Here is a 20,844-nt window from a genome sequence, read left to right as displayed (position 1 = left end):
TTCTGTCATTTTACGGAAAATAGGTCATATCTCTCTTCGCACGTCCTGCATACTACTGAAGTCACACTGTCATAGATCTTTCTTTTTAATGCGATTCATGCCAAGAGCTTGATCTTGTGCAAGCCGTATGAAGGTTTAAAATTCTCCCTTAACCTCTCCTATTATTTTAATCTACAACTGGTTTATCGCCCCTGAAATATTGTTCGTGTAATATCTCAGGCTAATATACTTTTTCTACTCTCCTTTGTTCACGATAAATTCCCTTTTCACAGCCTGGTACAAAGTTTTAACCTTTTTAAACAACAGTTATCATCATCCTATAATCAAAAACTTCGCTTCAATACATTTGTCATTACCTGCAGTACGTCTTCTGTTTGTGTTTCATTGGCTGAGACCGCACATCCCATGATAATGAAACGGAAAATGAAACGGAAGATGGAACTTAAGTGGATAGTTTTAGAAAAGATGCAAATTTTATAGCCTTGGATAGACGCAACACGACAACAGTGGCAATCCGTTTTTTCTTCATTTTTTCATCATTTCCACATTGTCAAACGAATCCTATTAAAATATACTCCGTGGCTGATGAGTTATCTTGTTGGTGCTACCGCCTTTTCACTGACCAGTATAAGTTATGTAATAAAAGCTCTATCTTCGTTTTAATTCGTAATTGTTACCTTTTTGCTATATAAAACGATTGAGACTTAGAGATTAGAGTGAATGATTTTGAAAACTTTCACAGAATCAATATTAGCTTTTGAACAATAAAGGATAGAAAAACATCTTTTCAGCTTAATGAACTCGAACCAAGTTACTTCGCCAAAGGAATATTTGAATAGGTTTTCACAGATGGATTTTTAGGAAACAAATACTAAATATTTTCTCAACGGAAAAAGAATGCAACAAAGAAATAAAAAAGTAAAGAGAGAGAGAGAGAAAAAAAACAACAATAAAGAGGGTAAATTACAGGTAGATCCAAGGTAAACAAAGTATACTTTTTTATTTCAAGAAGTGATAACAAAATGAATTAAACCACGGCTTTTGCAAAATGCAAACAACGTTAGGTTTGTACAGTGCTGTGTACATTCTACAAAAGGCAAGCCGCTCTGATTCAGTTTGTAAAACAAAACACTTCGTCTGAGAAAGTTGGCAAAAAGGTGCATCTCCCAAAACTTCCTCCGATTCATATCTGCGACTCATATTCAGGCGAAGAATATATGAAAGTTATTATCCTGAGCAATAGGGGTGCATATCACATATTATTCATGGCAGGATATCTGTCAGAAAGATTGATTTCACGTCATTGTCACCATAAGAAGAGAGGAAGCCGACCAACCTTAATGCTAAACTTTATTTCGTACGTAAGCTGCAAATCACATAAAAGTTGTCGCCAAAAACAAACGGAGTTGCTTTAGAACTAAAATCCATCAAAAGAAGGTAGGTAGATTGATGAGAATACTGTTCAATTTTCGTTGACTCCACAAACAAGCAAAATAAAACAGGTTAGGGCATGAAGCTGTTCAAAAGATGAGGAGATTTGTTACTTAGCTGTAGCGAAGTGGCATCAATTCACAGTACGTAAGCGCACGAGTCTTGCTTGAACTGAACTTATCCACATATATTTTAGCGTCATAAATCGGTTGTAAATCGGAACACAAAGTAGGGTTTTTCTCCTGGATTCAACAAGAATTCATAACATAAATTTTGCAAACTCATGACGACGTTTCTTTAAGGATTACTAAAATTAAACACACCCCAAATTTGCATATAGCCAAAAATATTAACCAGCTCAGAAGCGCGATCGAGTAGCGTGACAAGTAAGGCGAAAGGCATAAAATTAATCAAGAGGAACTACATTTTCCTAAAATCTTGACAAAACATAATTGAAAACCACAAAAAATACATTTTTTGCGCTTTCGCTCAAGTGAACAAACCTTTGAAAGCAAAATACAAAATGTTCAAGTTTAATCATTTTCCGAAAACGTAATCTATATTGATTTTGATATACTGAAGGCTAGTTGACATTCAAATGTTCCTGTTTGCTTAAGTAAATTCCTTTTGCTTCGTTTTCATTTGGCATAAATATCAGATCATCTAGGTGTGGTAGAGGTATTATATCCCTTGCGTTCCCCAGTTATTTTGCAGCCTCAGAAATATGTATGAAAGATATTTCAATATGGCACCGTGCTTTTCGCGGATCTCAAAAATGTTAAAAAATTACACACTTTTTTCTGTATTGGTTTTTCTTACAGCTTTCCACTAGTTTTATTCACCCTATAATGGATCCAAAAGCTAATCCTTGTTTCTTGAGAATTAATTAGAAATAGGTCTTTATTATCAAATACTCGAAATTTTAAATCAAAGGCATCAAAATTTCAATTTCGAGTAGATTTGCTGGCTGGCGGTCGAGTTCCCCTGTCTCTTTTGTGCTATCTTTAATTGGCATTGACTACTGATTGTTCAACCACCTCGATGATTAAATTATACATTCAGAATTTTTAACTTAATTAGCCTCTGACCGTTAGACCAGAGTCAATATAAATCAATTTTAACAGTCTTATCCCTTCCTTTTTCTTTCTTCCACTATCGTCAATACAAACTCTTGGGAGAAATGTTTCCCATCTTCTTTTTAGCTTTTCAGTTTCCCAATCACAGTTCAGAATGGATTTATTTAATTTTGTTCAAGCTGACATGTTCAATGGGATGTAATAATTAGCAGTGAAAAAGCTTGATGGTCAACCTGGGCAGGTAAATTAAATGTAGATTTCTGCGCCAATGTTTTACCGTTTTTTTTTTTTAAACGATCAATAGCGCTTTATACTAATGACGTCATGAGATTTTAGACCCCCTGCGTGACTCAGACAAACAAACTCCACTTCTTTGAGAGCTACAAGGGAAATGGCGAGTAGTTCGCTTATTCCCTTACAGTTCTGACCGACGAGGACGGCGTTCCTGGCTCCAAATTGGAAAGAGAACCGGAAGAATACACTCATTGTGTAGACCAGCTAAAACGGTGGTTAAAATGTAGGGGCTTAAAATCAAGCGGTAAACGAGAAGATCTTGTACAGACTGTGTGAGATGCGGGAATTATCACACCCTTGATCCGGCAATCGATCATGGAAAATGGTTTGCTGCCAAAGTTCTTCAAGAAAATTCTGATGTATACAATGTAAAAAGGGGGTTGACAGGCCTACACGACTCCCCAGCGAGTGTTTAGAATAGCCTGTTCAAAGTTTGGCCCTCACGAGTATGTCTTTGAGCGATCGTCCTCTTTTGTAAGATACGAGCGGCGGATTTTTGTATATTGCGCTAAATACTGGTTGTGTTTCTATTAAATGCCAGTTCATGTAGTTTATGTAATTAATGTTCGTGCAGTTGTCATTGAATAATTTCTGTTTCTTTGACGCTGAATTTTCTCTTTCTTTCGGTGCTTTCCTCTTAGGAGCATGTGCTCAACTTACTTGCGCTGGTCTAAGATTTGCCTTCAGTGGATCGGGAAATTCGGCTGTTGGACCTTTTTCGCCGGGCCAGTGAAGAGCACAAATATAACTTAAGTGTTTCTTGTTATATTTTTCTCCGTAAAAAACTCACGCGGACAAGCCACTAGCCAACGCTTGCACTTTGCCATGTCTCACGAAGGTTTTGGTAGGAATGAATACTTTCTTCCCCGATTCCTTTCTCTCTTTGAGTGATTTTGGCCATTTATCTGCATATCTTGAGTCTGTCTTACACTCACCCCAACAACAGTATTTGGTACCAACCATACCGCTTCCTTTTAGAATGCCAAGTCATTTTTTGACGAAATTTTCCGTCGTTTTGTTTTAATTTTACAGCTCTCGCTCATACATTTCATTAAGCTGGTCGCAATGTTTGTCTGAGTCTGTGCGGGGGGTCCCATAGGTTATCACGTAGCAAAATCTATTTTTAGTAATAGTATAAAGCGCTATTGACTCAGTGGTGCTGCTAAAACTATGCAGCAGATGGAACTGAAGGTGTATTATTTTACTGCCCCAAAGATAGCCTTGTGACAAAAGTAAAAACTCTGAATTTGTACCCAACTATAGTTAGCTAGATTCCTACTTTGTTATCACACAGGACATACCAGCATTCTCTGTTTTTCGCCCTGCGAAACCTGTGATATAAACCTCCCGACTTGGAGGACAATGAACATTGTGATAACCAACAAACATCAAAAGACATCTACCCATTCCAAAAGCAAAATTTGCGATCTAGAACAGTCTGTGACGTCCCTCTTGGATCTTGGTCACCGCCCACCAGTTTCCAGTTTTACGATTAGCAACAGTTTTCGCAATTGATTGGACTTGTTTTTTCGGCTTAAAAGCGGAAATGACGAGGTTTAAAGAACCGATGATTGTAAAAGATCGTTTTCGACTAACGGGCTAAGTTGCTAAGATTTTGACTTTCGCTTTGCCAAAAGCCACAGAGCCAATCGAAGAACTCTACCACCATTTTGGTGCAATTGGCGCTTCCGCTGTCAACTCACAAAAACTCTGGCATAATAATTCAAATAAAGTAATTAAGTGCGCGATGCACAGAACTAGGGAAGTAAGCTATCTTTAGCCGCTCAGTATTAAAAAGTCTGGCGGCAGGTTCGATTTGCTTTGATTAGCGGCCACTGTTCTCACATTAGTGTGCTGTGGAGTAGTTGCTACCAATAGTTGCTGAGATCTCGCATTAAAAATTTCAATTACTGCTTATAACGGCCGAGAGAAAAGTATAAAAATGGCATAAATGAGAAAAAGACCTCATACAATGAACGAAATCGGTAGTTTCTGAAAACAGACGCATTTTTTACTTCATAAAATTTCAATGATCGCGCACTGCTTTGAAAATTTTTTCAAGAATATATCGCATAGGGTCGTCTATTGGACTATTAGTGAAAGTAAAGCAGAAACTGGCTACGTACACAACCCCGACCTTAGCTGGGCGACTTGGGAAGTGCTCGATTTGGAACTAATCTTCAAATTAAAGCTTTACGAATTAAATTTGTTATATCTGTTTTGTTCAGAAGACGTCAAAAGGTGGAAGCAGCATCACTATTATAAGTCTCTTGTGGCTTGTTGGCCATTTTTGTTCGTATCCCATTACTCAAAAACAATATATTCAAAAGTACATTAGCAAAGGCTGAACCTTAAAGCACTGTCTCACTTGCCGAGATTCAGTTTTACTTCGGCTCGATTTTTTTTTCCGATTAAAGCGTCACAAAAAGGCCAGCTAATGCAATTTGCATTATATTCTCGTAGCGTTTTGACGATTTTCGAATTCTCGTCAAAGACGAAAATATTGATCATAAAAGCTTGTTTTGCTGATGACGAAAGACGCGACGCTAATGTTTTATGCTGGTACGTAAAGTTCATGTTTGTCCGAAGTTTAAAATGTAGTATCAGTTATCTTAATTGTTATTGTGATAGAAAAAGAGCACAAAAATTGTTAAATGTCACGCTTCATAATGTTTTAAAAATGTTAAATTTTTAAGTATGGACAACTTTATAGCATTTACCAAACATTACGCCAAAATATTTAATTTCAGAGTAAGTTTAAGTCAAGGAGTGTTTTGGAAACTCTAAGGGACACTAATAAGGGACACTATTCTTATTGTTATTGTAATCATATTCACACGACCCCACAAGCCCCCAGACAAGACAAGACAAGACAACTTTATTTAGCCAGGGTGGCCCAGTCAGCTGCGGGGCTGGTATCCTTAGGGGCCCTGGTTTCTATAAAATTTACATATACACATGTCCAATAAAATTACAAAGTTGAATAAAATTTGCTAAGATTAAAAGAGGAGATAAAGTCAGATAAAATGTCCTTAAGAAGGCGTTTAAAAATTTCGAGAGAACTTTTCTCTTTGATTTTGCTTGGGAGTGAATTAAAGGCTAAACGTTCTGAAATTCTAAAAGTTCGCCCTCCAAGAACAAGATTTGTTTTGTTTGGATGAATATTTCTCCTCTGCCTTGTGTTATAATTGTGTACGTCACTGTTAACTTTAAAATAGTTTTTTAAGTATGTAGGAACGAGATTCCGTAAACATTTATATACTAAAATACATTTATGTATTTTTCGCAGTGTTTCTAAATCTGGCCAATTTACAATATTTCGGGCTGTCCTTGTACTTTTCTGACAGGTGACGATTTTCGCGGCTCGATTTTGTAATCGTTGCAGACTAGTGATGCTGCTCTCGGGTAGTTCACCCCAGGCTGTGTCTGCATAGCTAAAAATTGGTTCAATAATGCATTTGTATACCGCTTGAGCTGCTTGTAGAGTGAGACTGGAGCGTATTCGTCTGAGGAGACCGAGTCGCTTGGATACTTTCTTGTGAACATCTTTAGCATGTGCTTTCCATTTCAGTTCCTCATCGAGGGTAACGCCCAAGTATGTGAATTTACTGACCATCTCTACATTGGTACCACTTATGATGATGTTAAAGTTTGCGACGGTTTCCAGCCTTTGTCTCGTCCCGAAAAGCATTCCCTTTGTTTTGTCTTTGTTCAGAATTAGTCGATTTATTTCCATCCAAGTTACAACCCGTTCTAGGTCTTCTTGTAGGGCCTTCTTTATCTCCTTTGGGTTTGCACCTGAGCAATAGATGACTGTATCATCAGCATACATACTGATGTGCGTGTTTTTGAGAGAGCTTGGCAGGTCATTGATGTGTATAACGAAAAGTAGTGGTCCCAGCAGGGATCCCTGTGGGACACCATACTTAATGAGGATGGCTTGATGACAAGTCCTGTCCAAATCGTACTCGTTGTGTACAAGATCCTAGGTAGTTCTGGAACCATGTGAGACTTTTCCCTCTGACACCATAGTGCTCTAACTTCTGTAACAAACAGTTATGGTCAACTAGGTCGAAAGCCTTCTTTAGGTCAATGAAGACAGAGCCAGTCATTTGTTGTTTATCCATGTGTTCCAAAATCTGATCAGTGAGATAAGTCGCAGCAGTTTCAGTAGAATGTCCTTTTCGGAATCCAGATTGGTACACTGACAGAACTTGGTTTGCTTCAAGAAACTTCACAAGCTGTACTTGGATTGCACGTTCCATAATCTTGAAGACCAGGGGCAACACGGATATTGGCCTATAGTTACTTTCTTCGTTTCTTTTGCCGTTCTTGAATATAGGCGCAACTTTCGCTTCTTTGAGTTCTGGTGGAAATTCACCAGTTGAAACGGTCAAATTTATGATGTAAGTAATGGGTTTCGCTATCACAGGAGCTGCATCCTTTAAAAGTCTTGCAGACATCCATCTAGACCAGTGGTTTTCTTTGATTTAAGTCTCTTCAGTTCGTCACAGACAAACTTTTCGTTCACTTCTTCCATAGAAAAGTTTTTGTTTACTCTGGGTGTTTGTGGTTTTATGAAAGTGCTTAGTCGAAAACGTTCACACAGTTTGCCGGCGATGGAAGTGAAGAAGTGATTGAACTTTGATGCAGACAAGCTGCTGATTTTTGACGCATCGGCAGTTTTCTTGTTTGGCATGATTTCTTTCAGGGTTTTCCACATCGTTTTAGGCTCTTGGGTTTCAGTTAAGCGAGAAGAATGATAATCCGATTTCGCTTTCTTCATTTTCTTGCTAACGGTATTGCGTAAGCGCTTGTATTTGCTCCAGTGCAGTTCTTTATTTGTTTTGATCGCTTTCTTGTGATGGTAATCCCTTTCTATCATTAATTCTTTAATACTTGGTGTTAGCCATGGGACTGAAAACCCGCGAACTCTTCGCGTGGCAACAGGCGCGTGTTTGTCAGCAACTGACAAAAAAAGATCTTTGAAAACAATCCAAGCTTCATTAGACGTTGGTTCCATTTCGAGAATATCCCATGGGATCTTATTTAAATCAATACTAAAGACTGCGGGATCGTAGTTTTTGTAATTTCTGCTCTGAATAATTTTCGGCGGAGGGCGCTTGATGTTGTGGAATTTTCTGACTCCGAAGATAGCACAGTGCTCTGAAAAGCCGACTGGAATAACACCACAGGTGTACAGTTCTGGTCTTGATGTTAGAAATAGGTCAATTAAAGTTCTGGTCTCCTCAGTAATTCGAGTGGGCTTTGTGATTACTTGTTTCAGATGAAAAGATTTTGTTGTCTGCTGGAAATGCTTTGTCGCAGAAGTCGGGTTCAAATAATTCTAGTTAAAGTCTCCAATAAGAACAATTTCACTATCATTACTCATGACGTTGTTTAGAATTTCTTCGACCCAGCGAGTAAACGCGGCTGGGTCAGCATCTAGTGTTTTGTAGATTGCTCCACAAAAAATCTTCTTCGTTTTTGGCTGGCACACTTCAAACCAAATTGATTCAAAGTTGTCGTTCCGTGTTTGGATTGTGCTTTCTTCAAGCCGACTGTAATTTAGTTGTTCTACTATGCATACCGCGACGCCACCGCCATTTTCGTCTCTGTCTTTTCGCATAACATCGTAGCCGGGGAGAGCTATTTCCGCGTCGGTGAACGAGTCATCAAGCCAAGTCTCGTTTATTGTCACGATGTGCGGTTTGTGCTCGTCGCAGAATAGCCTAAGTTCGTCCATATAGTTTGGTAGGCTGCAAATGTTGAGATGAAGTAAGCGAAGACCTTTCATCAGAGATGGCGAGGGCTGTGTTGGTCCAGGATTTAGTGAAACGTCGTTAGACAGGAGAATTGGGTTTGCAGCTGGTGACATATTCAATAAGTTCGTTGCATTTATGAGTTAGACACTTCCCGTTGTTTGCGATCGAGCCTTCTTGCTGGCTTGCTTATCGCCGCGTGGTTTCACTGCTTTGATGTTTACTGTGTTCGCAGTCTTTGCCACCATCAGTTTAGATAATCTTTCATCTCTAGGTAGTTTCAGTAGACATTCGGCCAGTTTACAAACTATCAAACTAACTAAGAGATACACTAAAATGGAGCAAACGGCGGAACGCAAACGCAGAACAGCCGCCATATTCTCTTGTACCTCGAGAGACTCGAAGTTCGAACGAACCAACTTTAAACCAGCTTTAAACCTCATCGTGTTTAAATAAAGGATGTGATTGATTGATTGATTGATTAAACAATAAAGTGAATGCTAAGTTTACAAACGCTTGCTCTAAAAGCTTCCTTTTTTGGATAAATGTCATGATACATTTGCTGTTCACTCTGCGTGAATGGTGTAAATATCCATATCCAATTTCATTGTTTGCGAAATACCTTCCTCCGCAGTTCGTTTGAAAATCAGACTTTCTGGAGTTAAAATATAAAATAAGTCCATGTAATCGTTTAAGCAAGAGAAGACATGTTCAGTGTAATAAGTGTCCCTTAAAGGTAGGATCATGATCAATTTTAAACTTCCCGGCGCATTGCGGGATTATTTTAAGTTAAGGATTTAGAAATGAATTTATTAATTTATAAAACATTATTTAGAGGCAAAATCTCAAAAAAAGTTGTTAACAAACTGTCACTTCTGCAAAAATCTCCCGCGCCCAGATCTTCTTGAATTAATTCGATTCAAGTGGTTATTCAAAACGACTTGGTACGAAGTAAACGGATAGTTTCAGGTTTTGGAATGAAAACAAATCGAAGGAAGGCTTTGAAAATCAACCAAATAGCACTTTTGAACCATTTTGTATTCTTTTCTGAGGTTAGAGCTTGCCTAAAATAACTATTTATACACTGTGTTGTCTCCGTAAAGAACTCTAAAGTCAACATTGTAGTTTCGACGAACCTTGACCTATTATATCCCCGTGTGCGTGCGTGCATAGACACAAAGCATTACTTTACTCAAAGATTAAGTAACTTACTTTGTCTTCTTATCATGCACAGAGAAACTGTGCAGAGTAAAAATTTCGCCTTTTCTTGGATTATCAATTTTAATCTTGCTCCTATGAATCGTTAGCGGCTCCGCTATTTCATAGGCTGAAGGCAAAAAACATCTGAAATCTTTGACCAAATCTTGATCCATTGATGTATTTGGGTAAATGTCACATCTTGTCGAATTAACATCCGATGAGTTGGCGAGTTTCATTGAGACTGATGCGGCTTAATACATAGCAAGCTAGAAGGGAGTGCTTGGAGGATTTTTCTCTCGTAAACTTTCGGCATCAGAACTAATAACTGAGAGCACTCTGAGAGTTGTTAAAAGGTGCAGTGGTTTTTGCTCGATGTGTGAAGGGAATAATTAGCTGAAAGACAAGTCGTCTACGAAATTTTGTTTTCGTGAACTATTCTGAAACAAATTCACGAAATCTATGCATGTTCCTTTTGAAACTTTATGTTACCGTCTACAGTTTAACCATATGGCTTAAGAGATACAAAAACTTTTGAAATAGTGTACCGAAGGCAAGCAGATACCCAGTTAAACGGGGTGATTGTCCTAGTACATAGATGAAATTCATACTTTAAAAAATGTCAACGGCTGCTTCAAAATAATTCATTAATTTGGGTAGATTTGTGACCTAGTGCTCCTCAGTATTTCGAAATAACTTTTATGTCGCATTCTTTGTTAAGATATAGTGTCAGAGGATTTTCCCACTTTGTGCTTGTTGTCAGTGTTTTACTCAATAACCTGGACGTGATATGAAAAATTTACGAAAATTAGAGGTAGTTGATTTCCGAGATATCTTAGGGATTCTTAGAAAAAGACTCTAAGCAAATTCTTGATTAACAAGTATAGATTCTAGAGATTCTTTAATCTTACAACTTCATGTGAAAAGGGACTTGAAATTTTAAGAATTCTACAAATTTCCACAGACGTTATGAGGATTATAAAAAGTACAGGCTGTATTGCTCAGAACCAAGAACCATCAAGATAAAATTTTTCAGGTTTTCTTTAATAGGGTAGTTTAGAGAAGAGGGGAGTAGGGTAAAAGATAGCATGCAGCCTTAAGCCATAATTACTTTCCGTTTTCAAATCATAATATTAAAGTAGAAATTTTGATGGAACTTTTTCGGAATATGCTAATCAATAAAATATGAATAAGTTGATGGTGTGTTAGGCCAAGTTTCAGTAAAATCCTTACTTTTGCACGTTTAAAAGAAAATGCACTAAAATTTAGTGAGAGATATCTCTTTATTAAAATTTTTTTGCAAATTCAAGGTTTATTTCCAAACGAAGCTGGCCTAGAAAAATTGCAAAAACTTCTGACTGATATTTATCGCCTAAAGATGCCTAAACTTTTATTCTTGTTCACTTCCGTCTTATTTGCCTAAGATACAATATTTGATAATTTATTTTATGTAAAAAAGTCGCTAGAAAATCAAGAAAATTGAGCCTGGACTCTAGAAACGTAAGTTCTTAAAAAAGAGAAAGAGGGCCTTTAAGATGGGCCCTTAGGCGCTATCTTCTTTTTAAGGTAGCCACCTGTTTAGTAAGGCTATCTATTAAACCGAGATCATTTGCTTCAAAATTTTCCTCTTGATCCCCTCCCCCTTTCATATAAATTTTGCGTATATTCTCACCGGTGAATAAATTCTAAAGGTAGTGAGATTTTCAAGCCGAGTTGTGAATAATGGGGCGCCAATATTTCAAAACAACACCCGATTATATCTCGGCGGTGCGCGCCTCCATAATTTGCGTTGGAATATTTTGCCACTTGTACCAATTATCAAATACTTATTGCGACGAAAAATGGAAGCCAATTGAGATTAACGTGAACCAAATACGGCTCATGAGCGAGATAGCTATCGGAACATAAGCTTCTTAACTGGCTGAAAATAAGGATTTGATAGCAATAATCCCCTTGACTTCGACTTCACTAATCAAAATAAAACTCGAATTTATTTCTGCACTTAGAAAGCCCAGCGTCACGCCTGAAGGCCTTCCTTCAGAGCTAATGAGCAAAAAAAAATAAAAAAAATGAATTAAGCAATCAAACACACCCTCTCGTTGAAATGCTTGACACGAAGGCTAGTGAGCAGAAGTTCTAAAGCACTTCTGGTAATAGAAAGTTTCATGCCTCTGATTAATTACCGTTTAAAAAAAAAACAGCCAAAACGAACAAAACGAGAAATACAAGAAAATGTCTTGCTAAATTGGAAATCAATAAATCTTGTTGACGTCCAGATTATGAGGATGACTGAATTTCATGTAAATTAGTAAACTTTAGTTTTGATGATACGAAAAGCGCGGATTAAATTTTTTTATTGAAATCAAATTATTCTTTTGGATGCGTTGCACATTTCAGCTTAGGTTTTTCAGTGTATTTCACCCACAATACAAGTTAACCACAAAATAATGTTGATTATCAGAGATGAAGGAAAAAAAATGTTCCAACATTAAGTCGAATTCAACCCCCAGGCTTTTTTTTTTCTCCTGGATTATCAATATTTCATGGTACAACAAACAATCCATTTAATATTTCTTAGCGCAAATTAAAAAGTAAAATGAATTTAAATGTATTATTTTCTTCGAATTTGTCGACTTTTTCGACCCTTTCGAGCTTTTTTAGTTCATTTATTAAATGGAAACGTTAAAGCTGTATGACGGTTAAATGATACGGCTGAAAAGTTTGTCTTCATATGCTATTAAGGTCAAAAGTTTATATATTTGCAATCTTTTTATCTGCGTCTAAGGCTGATAAATGTTTTAAACGCTGTCATGAAAGGAATTAAAATCTGACGCACTATTAAAAGTAAATCCTTTGTCTCGGTTTGCAAATGACATTTGTGCTAGCTCTGTTCGGCATTTCAGACGTCAACAGATGAGAGCGCCATTCGATTATGTTGAACCAGCATTTCTTGCGGATCGCTAAGGGTCTCGTTTTCCAACGATGACGACAGCGTCTTAGGTGAGAAGTCATTTTCATTTTAGCTTTGTGTCTAGAGGAAATACAATGCTTTAACAATGCTCTGCAGAGGTTTCAAACACACTAGTAAAAGGTGGCAACCGTAAACCGCTAGCATTATCAGCAGCCGTACCATTAGCAGTGCCATTTCGGTTGGTTCAATCAGTAGGCAAAGTTAGTGATGAGTTTGAACAGATAAGAAACTGACTGATGGTATGTTAAACACCGCTGAATTGAACGAGGGTGGTAAAAACTGGAGCCAAAACAGTAACTTTAACTATATTTTATCTTTGCAAGCCCACCCATTTGGCCAAACAAAGATAAACTTATCTTGTCACTTTCGTTTCATGTGCTTTCAAATTAGAAATTAGCAGTGAGAGCTTCTTAATCGGTGCCTCGAGCGAGGTCCTTCGAGAATTTGCTCGAATTAGATTTAAAAGAAGAGTAAAATTCAGATATCTTTTTTTCAAATGACAAGCACTTCTTTTCACATTATTGCAAAAATAGTTTTAGGACAGACAACAATCTCGGTTCACTTCGCCGTCTGGCTGTTCGCCGAGAAGTTATTTAAAATTCCTCTTATATCAGCCAGTCGACAGTGCAGTCGCAAATTGGACCAGGAAAATCATTTTCATGTTAATCATTTTCACGTATCTCCTTCTAACTGTTTATTCGGAAAATTTCCCACTAGTAATCGATGTATTCATTAATGCCAGATATGTACATCCATTGCTCAGCCATAACAATGATAAGAGTGTTCAGATATTCAAAAACTACCAGATTCCACATTTCTCAAATCCTCATCCGCTTCATTTCTGGAGGGAGTCTTAATGCAGTGGGCTGCGAGGTTTGAATAAGCAAACTGAGTGATATAGCTATGTTGTTAGTTTAAGATGAATCGAAACGGACTGATACAATTTTATAAGTAATGAATTCCTTCTCATTCAGTTGATTGTCCTAATGGTACAGCCAGCCAGGAATTTGCCTCAGCGAAAAGTCGAGAAAAATATAATAATTACCCCAAAGTTCGACTGTTTGGAGCTCATCGATCAAAAATCAAGCTTAAACGCACAGGGTTCATCGAAATTGAACAGTTTTATGTTGGAGATCGAGAGAAATAGTTTTCTCTTAAACTCATGGAGAACGTGCTTGAACAAAACTTCCCTTCAAATTGGTTTACTTTTAAAGCATAAACAAGGAAGTTACCGCGGTAACAATAATGGCGCAGATGCTGAACGTGACTTTGTAAACTTTGCACTTAGGTCTCGTTCCAATATATCGTGAACTGCAGGTGAAACTCGAAAAACTAATTAAAGAAATAGCACGGAAAAGCTTCAAAAAGGTATCTATTGACATAATTATTCAAATGCCATGTATTGTCACTGATAAGCCCTGTTAGTCAACGCTTTTACAACAATGGATTTGTATAACGTCCATAGTTGTTCTGTCATTCATAATAAGCTGATCCAACCGGCAGGCTTTAATAAACAAAACAAAGAACCTTTTTGAGATGCAATGAATATATGAAGTTCATATATTTTGAACTGCGGTGTTAGATACGTATGATGTACGATCCTCGCAGTAGATGGCGCTATTTATGCAATAGCGAAAATCATAAATAGCGCTATCTACTGCGAGGATCGTACATCATACGTATCTAATACCGCAGTTCAAAATATATGAACTTCATATATTCATTGCTTCTCATTTAACACTTTCACGGATTTATTAAGAATCAACTTAACGGCCTGCTCTCAGTTGGCTTGTTAGCTCAATTGGTAGAGCGCTGTACTAGTATCGCAGAGGTCAGTGGTTCGAGTCCCGTACAGGCCTGATTTTTTTCAGGTCTGATTTTCGCTATTGCATAAATAGCGCTATCTACTGCGAGGATCGTACATCATACGTAAAGAACATTTTTGTTTTAATTTTGAAGGCGACATTAGCATAAGCAAAGATGGACTTTCAATCTTACCTCATTGTAATTGAGAATCGTTAGTGCGTTTTTACTGCAATGACAATTAAGAGCAAATGTGGTTAAAAATCGAACATTTTGAAAATATTGTGGCAACAGCCAAAAAATCGATTCGGCTCATATTCTCAAGTTAGGTAGGCCTTATGGTGAAACAAAGCACTGCATACTTTGTTTGGCTGAATATCCATTTATTTTCGAGAAAATCGATAACAACTGAATTTCGCCAAAATGCCGCTTTTGAAGCTCAAAATTTCAGACGAATCTCGGAGCGTCGCGCCACGAATTGAAACCACTTGGACCGATGAAAAGTACCAAATCTTGAAAAACAACATCAATACATGTGTTGACGGCAATTTGAGCAATTCTTGATCATTTATTTACACAATCTAATTGAATTTATCCGACCCTATTCTAACAAGATTGAAAATAGGACAAAAGTAACCCGTTATTTAACTATGTGGTAAATACAATAATCGACTGAAAATCTAGCTTTTGGAAGGCGAAGTGTGGTTCTTCTCGATCTCCAAAGGATTTTTTGGGGTAATGATTCTGAGCGATTTAATCAAATTTTAAAGTTGGATAAAATGAGCTGATTTGACGGTGTCTTCAGTTATTCGAAATTGTACACATTCATCCGCAAACTCAATTGTTTCGCATTTTACATCTAGTCTACAGCTTATTTAACATAATATCATTGGATCATGATTGATAAATACATTGGATCATGATTGCAATTAGATAATTGTTTGCTCCTGTTTCGTATATGTAACACACAACCTTAGTTCCTGTAGCCACGTGCTTCACAGTCCAATGTTTTATTTTTGCGTTTTATTTCAGTAGACCCAATTTTGAATTAATTAGCGTTATTCCGCATGCGTGAAACATGTTTCTGAACTAGTTACATTTCGCTTGCATTTGGTTCACGGTTCGGTTGTGAAGTATTTCAACGAAATGGAAATAGAGAAACCCCGTGATACGCTTTGTAAACAATCATTATCAGGAGGTGTTGACTATCCTGCCAAGTTGTTATATCTCTATTGAGGGAGCAATGCAACAGTTTTAGGACTGCAATCCTCTTTTGTGATATTTCAATATGGACAGTAAGATGATATTATGTTAAATAAGCAGTAGACTAGATGTAAAATGCGAAACAATTGAGTTTGCGTGTGAATGTGTACATTTTCGAATAACTGACGGTACTGTCAAATAAGCTCATTTTATCCAACTTTAAAATTTGATTAAATCGCACAGAATCATTATCTCAAGAATCCTTTGGAGATCAGAAAGAACCACACTTTGCCTTCCAAAAGCCGGATTTTCAGTCGATTATTTTATTTACCACATAGTTGAATAACGGGTTACTTTTGACCTATTTTTAATCTTGTAAGATGAAGGTCGGATAAATTCAACTAGATTATGTAAATAAACAATGAAGAATTGCTCAAATTGCTGTCAACATACGTACTGATGTTGTTTTTCAAGATTTGGTACTTTTTATCGGTCCAAGTGTTGTCAATTCGTGGCGCGACACTCCCAGATTCGTCTGAATTTTTGAGCTTCAAAAGCGACATTTTGGCGAAATTCAGTTGTTATCGATTTTCTCGAAAATAAATGGATATTCAGCCAAACGAAGTATGCAGTGCTTTCTTTCATCATAAGGCCTACCCAACTCGAGAATATGAGCCGAGTCGATTTTTTGGCTGTTGCCCCCAAATGTTTGACCGTTCAAGGGTAACATTCGTTCTTAAATTGTTTTTAAAAAAAAGATTGGAAGGTTTTTTATTCCTAGGAGACTTCATCAACAGTTTGCACAAACTATCCTGTTTACGTATTTTCAAGTCGCTTGGTTGCTTGCTTGTGTTCAATTAATGCTACCGTATGCTTTCTTTGTCTCATTCTGATGTTTTTTTCTCTCACCTGCCTACTGTTTCCGTATGTCTCTACCGTGAAAGGTAATCTTACTCATGGTAGAAGGCAACAGAAACTTTTATTCGGGGTCACTTTCAGTTATTAGCGTTTTAATGATCACGGTAGGAAAGAGCTGTAACTGCTACTTAGCAAGTTCTGGCATTATGTATAAGGTTTTGCGAGATGAAAATGTCTGTAGTTATTATCTGTCTCATTATTGGCATATTGGTATTTGCATCAGTGTGGACTCGCCTTTCCTTCGATGTATTTTTGAAAAAGAAAACGCAAAAAAAGTCTAATCTTCCACGCCGAGTGTGAAATTGCATCCAAGGTAGTAAGTATCATCCGAGGACGAAAATAGAGTAAGAAAGACGAATTGATGGTATTTTATGAGTAATAGGAAAGGTGAGATCTGATGTGAATTATATCACTCACATTCTCAAAACCTATGGTCATATTGCATGACCATCACTAAATGGTCATTTTTTATCAAATTTATTTCTTTTCCACGGTTTTTGCGAAGAATGAAATACTGAAAATGTTGAAAACTTGGCGAGTAAATATGCTTGAAAGGAAATCAAATTAGGATCATAATGATATCACGGCACAGAAAAACTAACTGATACATACTCGTAAGAGAAACTATTTACATGAGGAGAATAGTTCGTATCCCCAATCGAATATGCAATTTTCTCAAAATCAATGAAAAATATAAAAACCTGTTTTAAGAGCACCCAATGCAAAGATCACTTGCACGTAAACTCAGCTCCTAGAAAAGCTATTTCAAATTCTCGCATGAATATAAAACAATTCCTCCCTATACATATGTTTCCCTCTCAAAAATGTCTGATTTAACCATTAGTAAGTTAGTAAGCTTAAAAACATTCGTGAAAAGTATGGCCGCCAAGATTATGAGCCTGGTTACCATTACGACATTGTTATATTAACGAGGCAAGCTATAATTGTACGTTCACTTCAAGGCGGTGAAGATATCACCTTTTCGAAAAAGGATAAAATTCTATTAGAATTAGCATCATTTTCATGATTTCAAGATCTCCGCAACGTTTTTGATATCAGCATAATACTTTATGGTTATTATATCTTCCATAATACTTTATCAGATACAATGAAATATATGAAGTTCATATACTTTATGGTTATTATATCTTCAAAATATGAAGGGTTGGAATTTACGCAATTCTTAACCTTATCCTTTCTTGTACGCAGGTTGAATCTTCACAATTTAATTTTTCAACCTCTTCTCCTCCTCCAAATTGAAAGGAACACAGCACAATCAGATCCGATATTTTGGTTACCAGCAGATTATTTTTAGTTGAAATCTCTAGCAAGTTTAATGGGATTTCCATGGCAAATATCAGTACCAATTCAACGAATAATGCAGTTTCGAATAGTACTTCATGGTTGGACATCCTGCAGTTCACTTTGTTCGCCATAATATTTGCAGTTAGTACCATAGGAAATATTTTGGTCTGTTTGGTGGTGTTGGGAACAAAACGCATGCGCACAACACGAAATTTCCTCCTTGTCAATCTAGCGGTATCAGATCTGACGGTGGCCCTGTTGTGTATACCGTTCGACATGGTGCTCAAGATTACAGAACCTGATTGGCCGCTTGGTTCCGCAATGTGCAAGATATTGTGGCCTTCTATGACACTTGTAACCAATTCCTCTGCCGTTACGCTTGCAGTGATCAGTTTTGACCGGTAAGAGTCTGGCATAAATGCAAATAGTTATTACTTTTCCATCCTCAGGAAGTTTTTAGATTAATAATCTGCAATTTTCCTTAGCGGACACAAATGTCTGGTTACAAAAAGAGAAAAATGTTACTTAAAACATCGGGAGGCTTTTTCTGAGCCATTCGCATTGATTTTTTTTCAAGTTTCATAGAATCTGTAGCAGAGTTCGGTTAAGAAAAAGCATCTTTTGCATTTTAGCATTATCCGAGAGCAAAATAGAAGAGATATTAAGGTCCTTAAGGTACCTAATTTGAATCTTTCACTTACTTCTTCAATCAAAACTTCGTCAAATTGTATACCTTTTATATTTTGTTTTCAGAATCATGTAGTAAAATAGGTTAGTTATTAATCATATTTCCATTTTCCATCTAAGGTATCGTGCAATAGTCCGTCCTACAGAAGCTCGTTTCACAACCCGACAAACTGGTTTCATCATTGCAGCAATCTGGTTGGTGTCGTTATTGCTTGTGCTGCCATATGTCTTGACTTTGAAAATAGTCAACAACACCTGCGACGAAGTATGGCCCAGTGACACGGCACGACAAGTCTACACGGTGGGGCTGTTTGTATTCCAGTATACTTTACCCCTTACAATCATTGCGTTTGCATATGTGAAAATAGTTCTCAAGCTTCGAGAACAATCGGAGCGCATGGCGACTTACCATGAAATTTCGAAAAGGCCAGCATCGCCATCATTGCCAGAGGACAACTGGAGTGCCGGCGATAACCTCGCCCCAAACGCTTGTGATACAATCTCGTTGGCTTCCCCTGTTCCAGAGAGGAAGAAACTTATGAATGGAAATCTCAGTAAAACACATCGTCTTGGTCATAAGAAATTAGAAATCCAGATGCACGATGTTGCCGCCAAACTTCCAACAAGGAAGAAACAGCAGACTCCAACAACATCCCGCACTTGCAGAATTAAGGAAGCCAAACGACTCGAGCACAACACAAAAATAGTTAAGATGCTTGTTTCAGTGGTCCTCTCCTACGCCATTTGTCTTTTGCCAAATCAAGTTGCTTGGTTATGGCTTGAGTTTGGATCTGGCGAAAGCTGGCCTCATTTTAACGAGTTTCTTATATTTGGATTCCTTATGGTATACATCAACAGTTCTGTTAATCCTTTACTCTACGCTGGTATGAACGAAGAATTTAGAAAGGGATTTATAAGAATCATAAAATTCCAATGGAGAGTGCAGCCTCAAACACTGTAGCACAGAGGTTTCATTTAGCGTTACATAAGTGAGTGTGAAAGGGGTTACCTCTCGGTGTAGGTATCTTTAAGACTTCGGCTAAATTTCTCATGAAAAATCTGCGTGAATCTCCTCCAACGTCAACACCCTCCCTCCTGTTTATAAAAATAACTTTATCTCATTTCGATGATGTTTCTTATCTTGCCGAATTAATATTTGTAAGTTTCCTACATGCTTAAGGTAATCAACCAGGTAATCAGCTGCACACAGTGCGGCAACGCAACAATATCTTCCGCTGCTCACTTTTACCATAATGTATCATTTGAACTTTGTAAGTGACGATATTTTCATTAGGTGTACGAAGGCTGACGGTAAGTCGGTAAAAAACTGAGGTTTTTTAACCTACCGTGGGAGATAACTTCCTTACTATTTGATTTTTTTATACAAATGAATGGCAGATACACTTTATCCGAGGGGAAAGATAATCAAAAATATTTCTGATATAGGGAAAGACAAAGTTGTTAAAATGAAATGCAAGAAAAGATTCTTAGAATGGAGAAAATGAATACCCTGGTAACAATAAATGAAACTTGGATGCAGCTCGGCCTATGGAAAAGGTGAAATGAAAAATTAAGAAAAAAAAGAAAACACTAAGAGTTCTAAGTGGTCAGTGTAACAAAAACTTCTCTAATAAGGAAAAGTAACAGGGGTATTTTTCCGGCCCCAACGACTACAAAGAAAAGTTATGTCTGCGTGGTGCTATATATTCAAGACTGAAAAATTATTTGATCTGCACTATGTTTTGAAAGCAATAGCTTGGGCAGGATATACACATTTTAATAAAAGTAGGATTTTTCCATAGTTTTCATAGGGTTTGCTTAGGATTTTAATAAAGTAAGGTTCGTATTGATACTGCACGAGAAATAGCACAAAATGGCTGAAATTATTAACTAAAGTAGCCGCGTAGAGATATGAACTTAGTTATTACTATCACGAGAAGATAAATTCGTATCCACAGGAGGACATCCATATGTTCTGTTTATCATACAGATAGAAATGAAATACCTAAATCAAAGGAGATTTTAAAACGTATGAATATCACCAAATTTAATGGTAATTTACATACTTGTAAACTCACCTCTCAGAAATGTGAAGAAAAAGTTAAATTAAACCTAGATTGATGATAAGCCCCCTCGTGAATATAAGTATCCAACGTTAATAAAGCCGGTTGCAAGAAATACATGTGAAAGACTTTAG

General features: G+C 37.1%; 1 protein-coding gene across 3 annotated transcripts; it reads left to right on the top strand.

The window, feature by feature from the left end:
• Positions 1-1,320: 1,320 nt before the first annotated feature.
• On the top strand, positions 1,321-20,825 carry LOC111322301 (galanin receptor type 1). Of its 3 annotated transcripts, XM_088733621.1 has the most exons (4): positions 12,626-12,760; positions 14,020-14,099; positions 17,865-18,361; positions 18,768-20,825. In XM_088733621.1, the coding sequence occupies exons 3-4, from the start codon at positions 18,003-18,005 to the stop codon at positions 19,606-19,608; spliced, it is 1,200 nt and encodes a 399-aa protein (XP_088589747.1). In that variant the 5' UTR covers positions 12,626-12,760; positions 14,020-14,099; positions 17,865-18,002; the 3' UTR covers positions 19,609-20,825. The 3 variants fall into 3 exon arrangements, with proteins under 3 accessions (XP_022781108.1, XP_022781107.1, XP_088589747.1); XM_022925373.2 differs by lacking the exons at positions 12,626-12,760; positions 14,020-14,099 and adding an exon at positions 1,321-1,437; XM_022925372.2 differs by lacking the exon at positions 14,020-14,099 and having other exon boundaries at positions 12,609-12,760.
• The last annotated feature ends 19 nt before the right edge of the window (positions 20,826-20,844 follow it).

The sequence above is a fragment of the Stylophora pistillata genome, chromosome 9 (assembly GCF_964205215.1).
Source record: "Stylophora pistillata chromosome 9, jaStyPist1.2, whole genome shotgun sequence".
Taxonomy (NCBI): domain Eukaryota; kingdom Metazoa; phylum Cnidaria; class Anthozoa; order Scleractinia; family Pocilloporidae; genus Stylophora; species Stylophora pistillata.
Note: the sequence above shows the minus strand (reverse complement) of the source record. Positions and strands in the feature narration are given on the sequence as shown.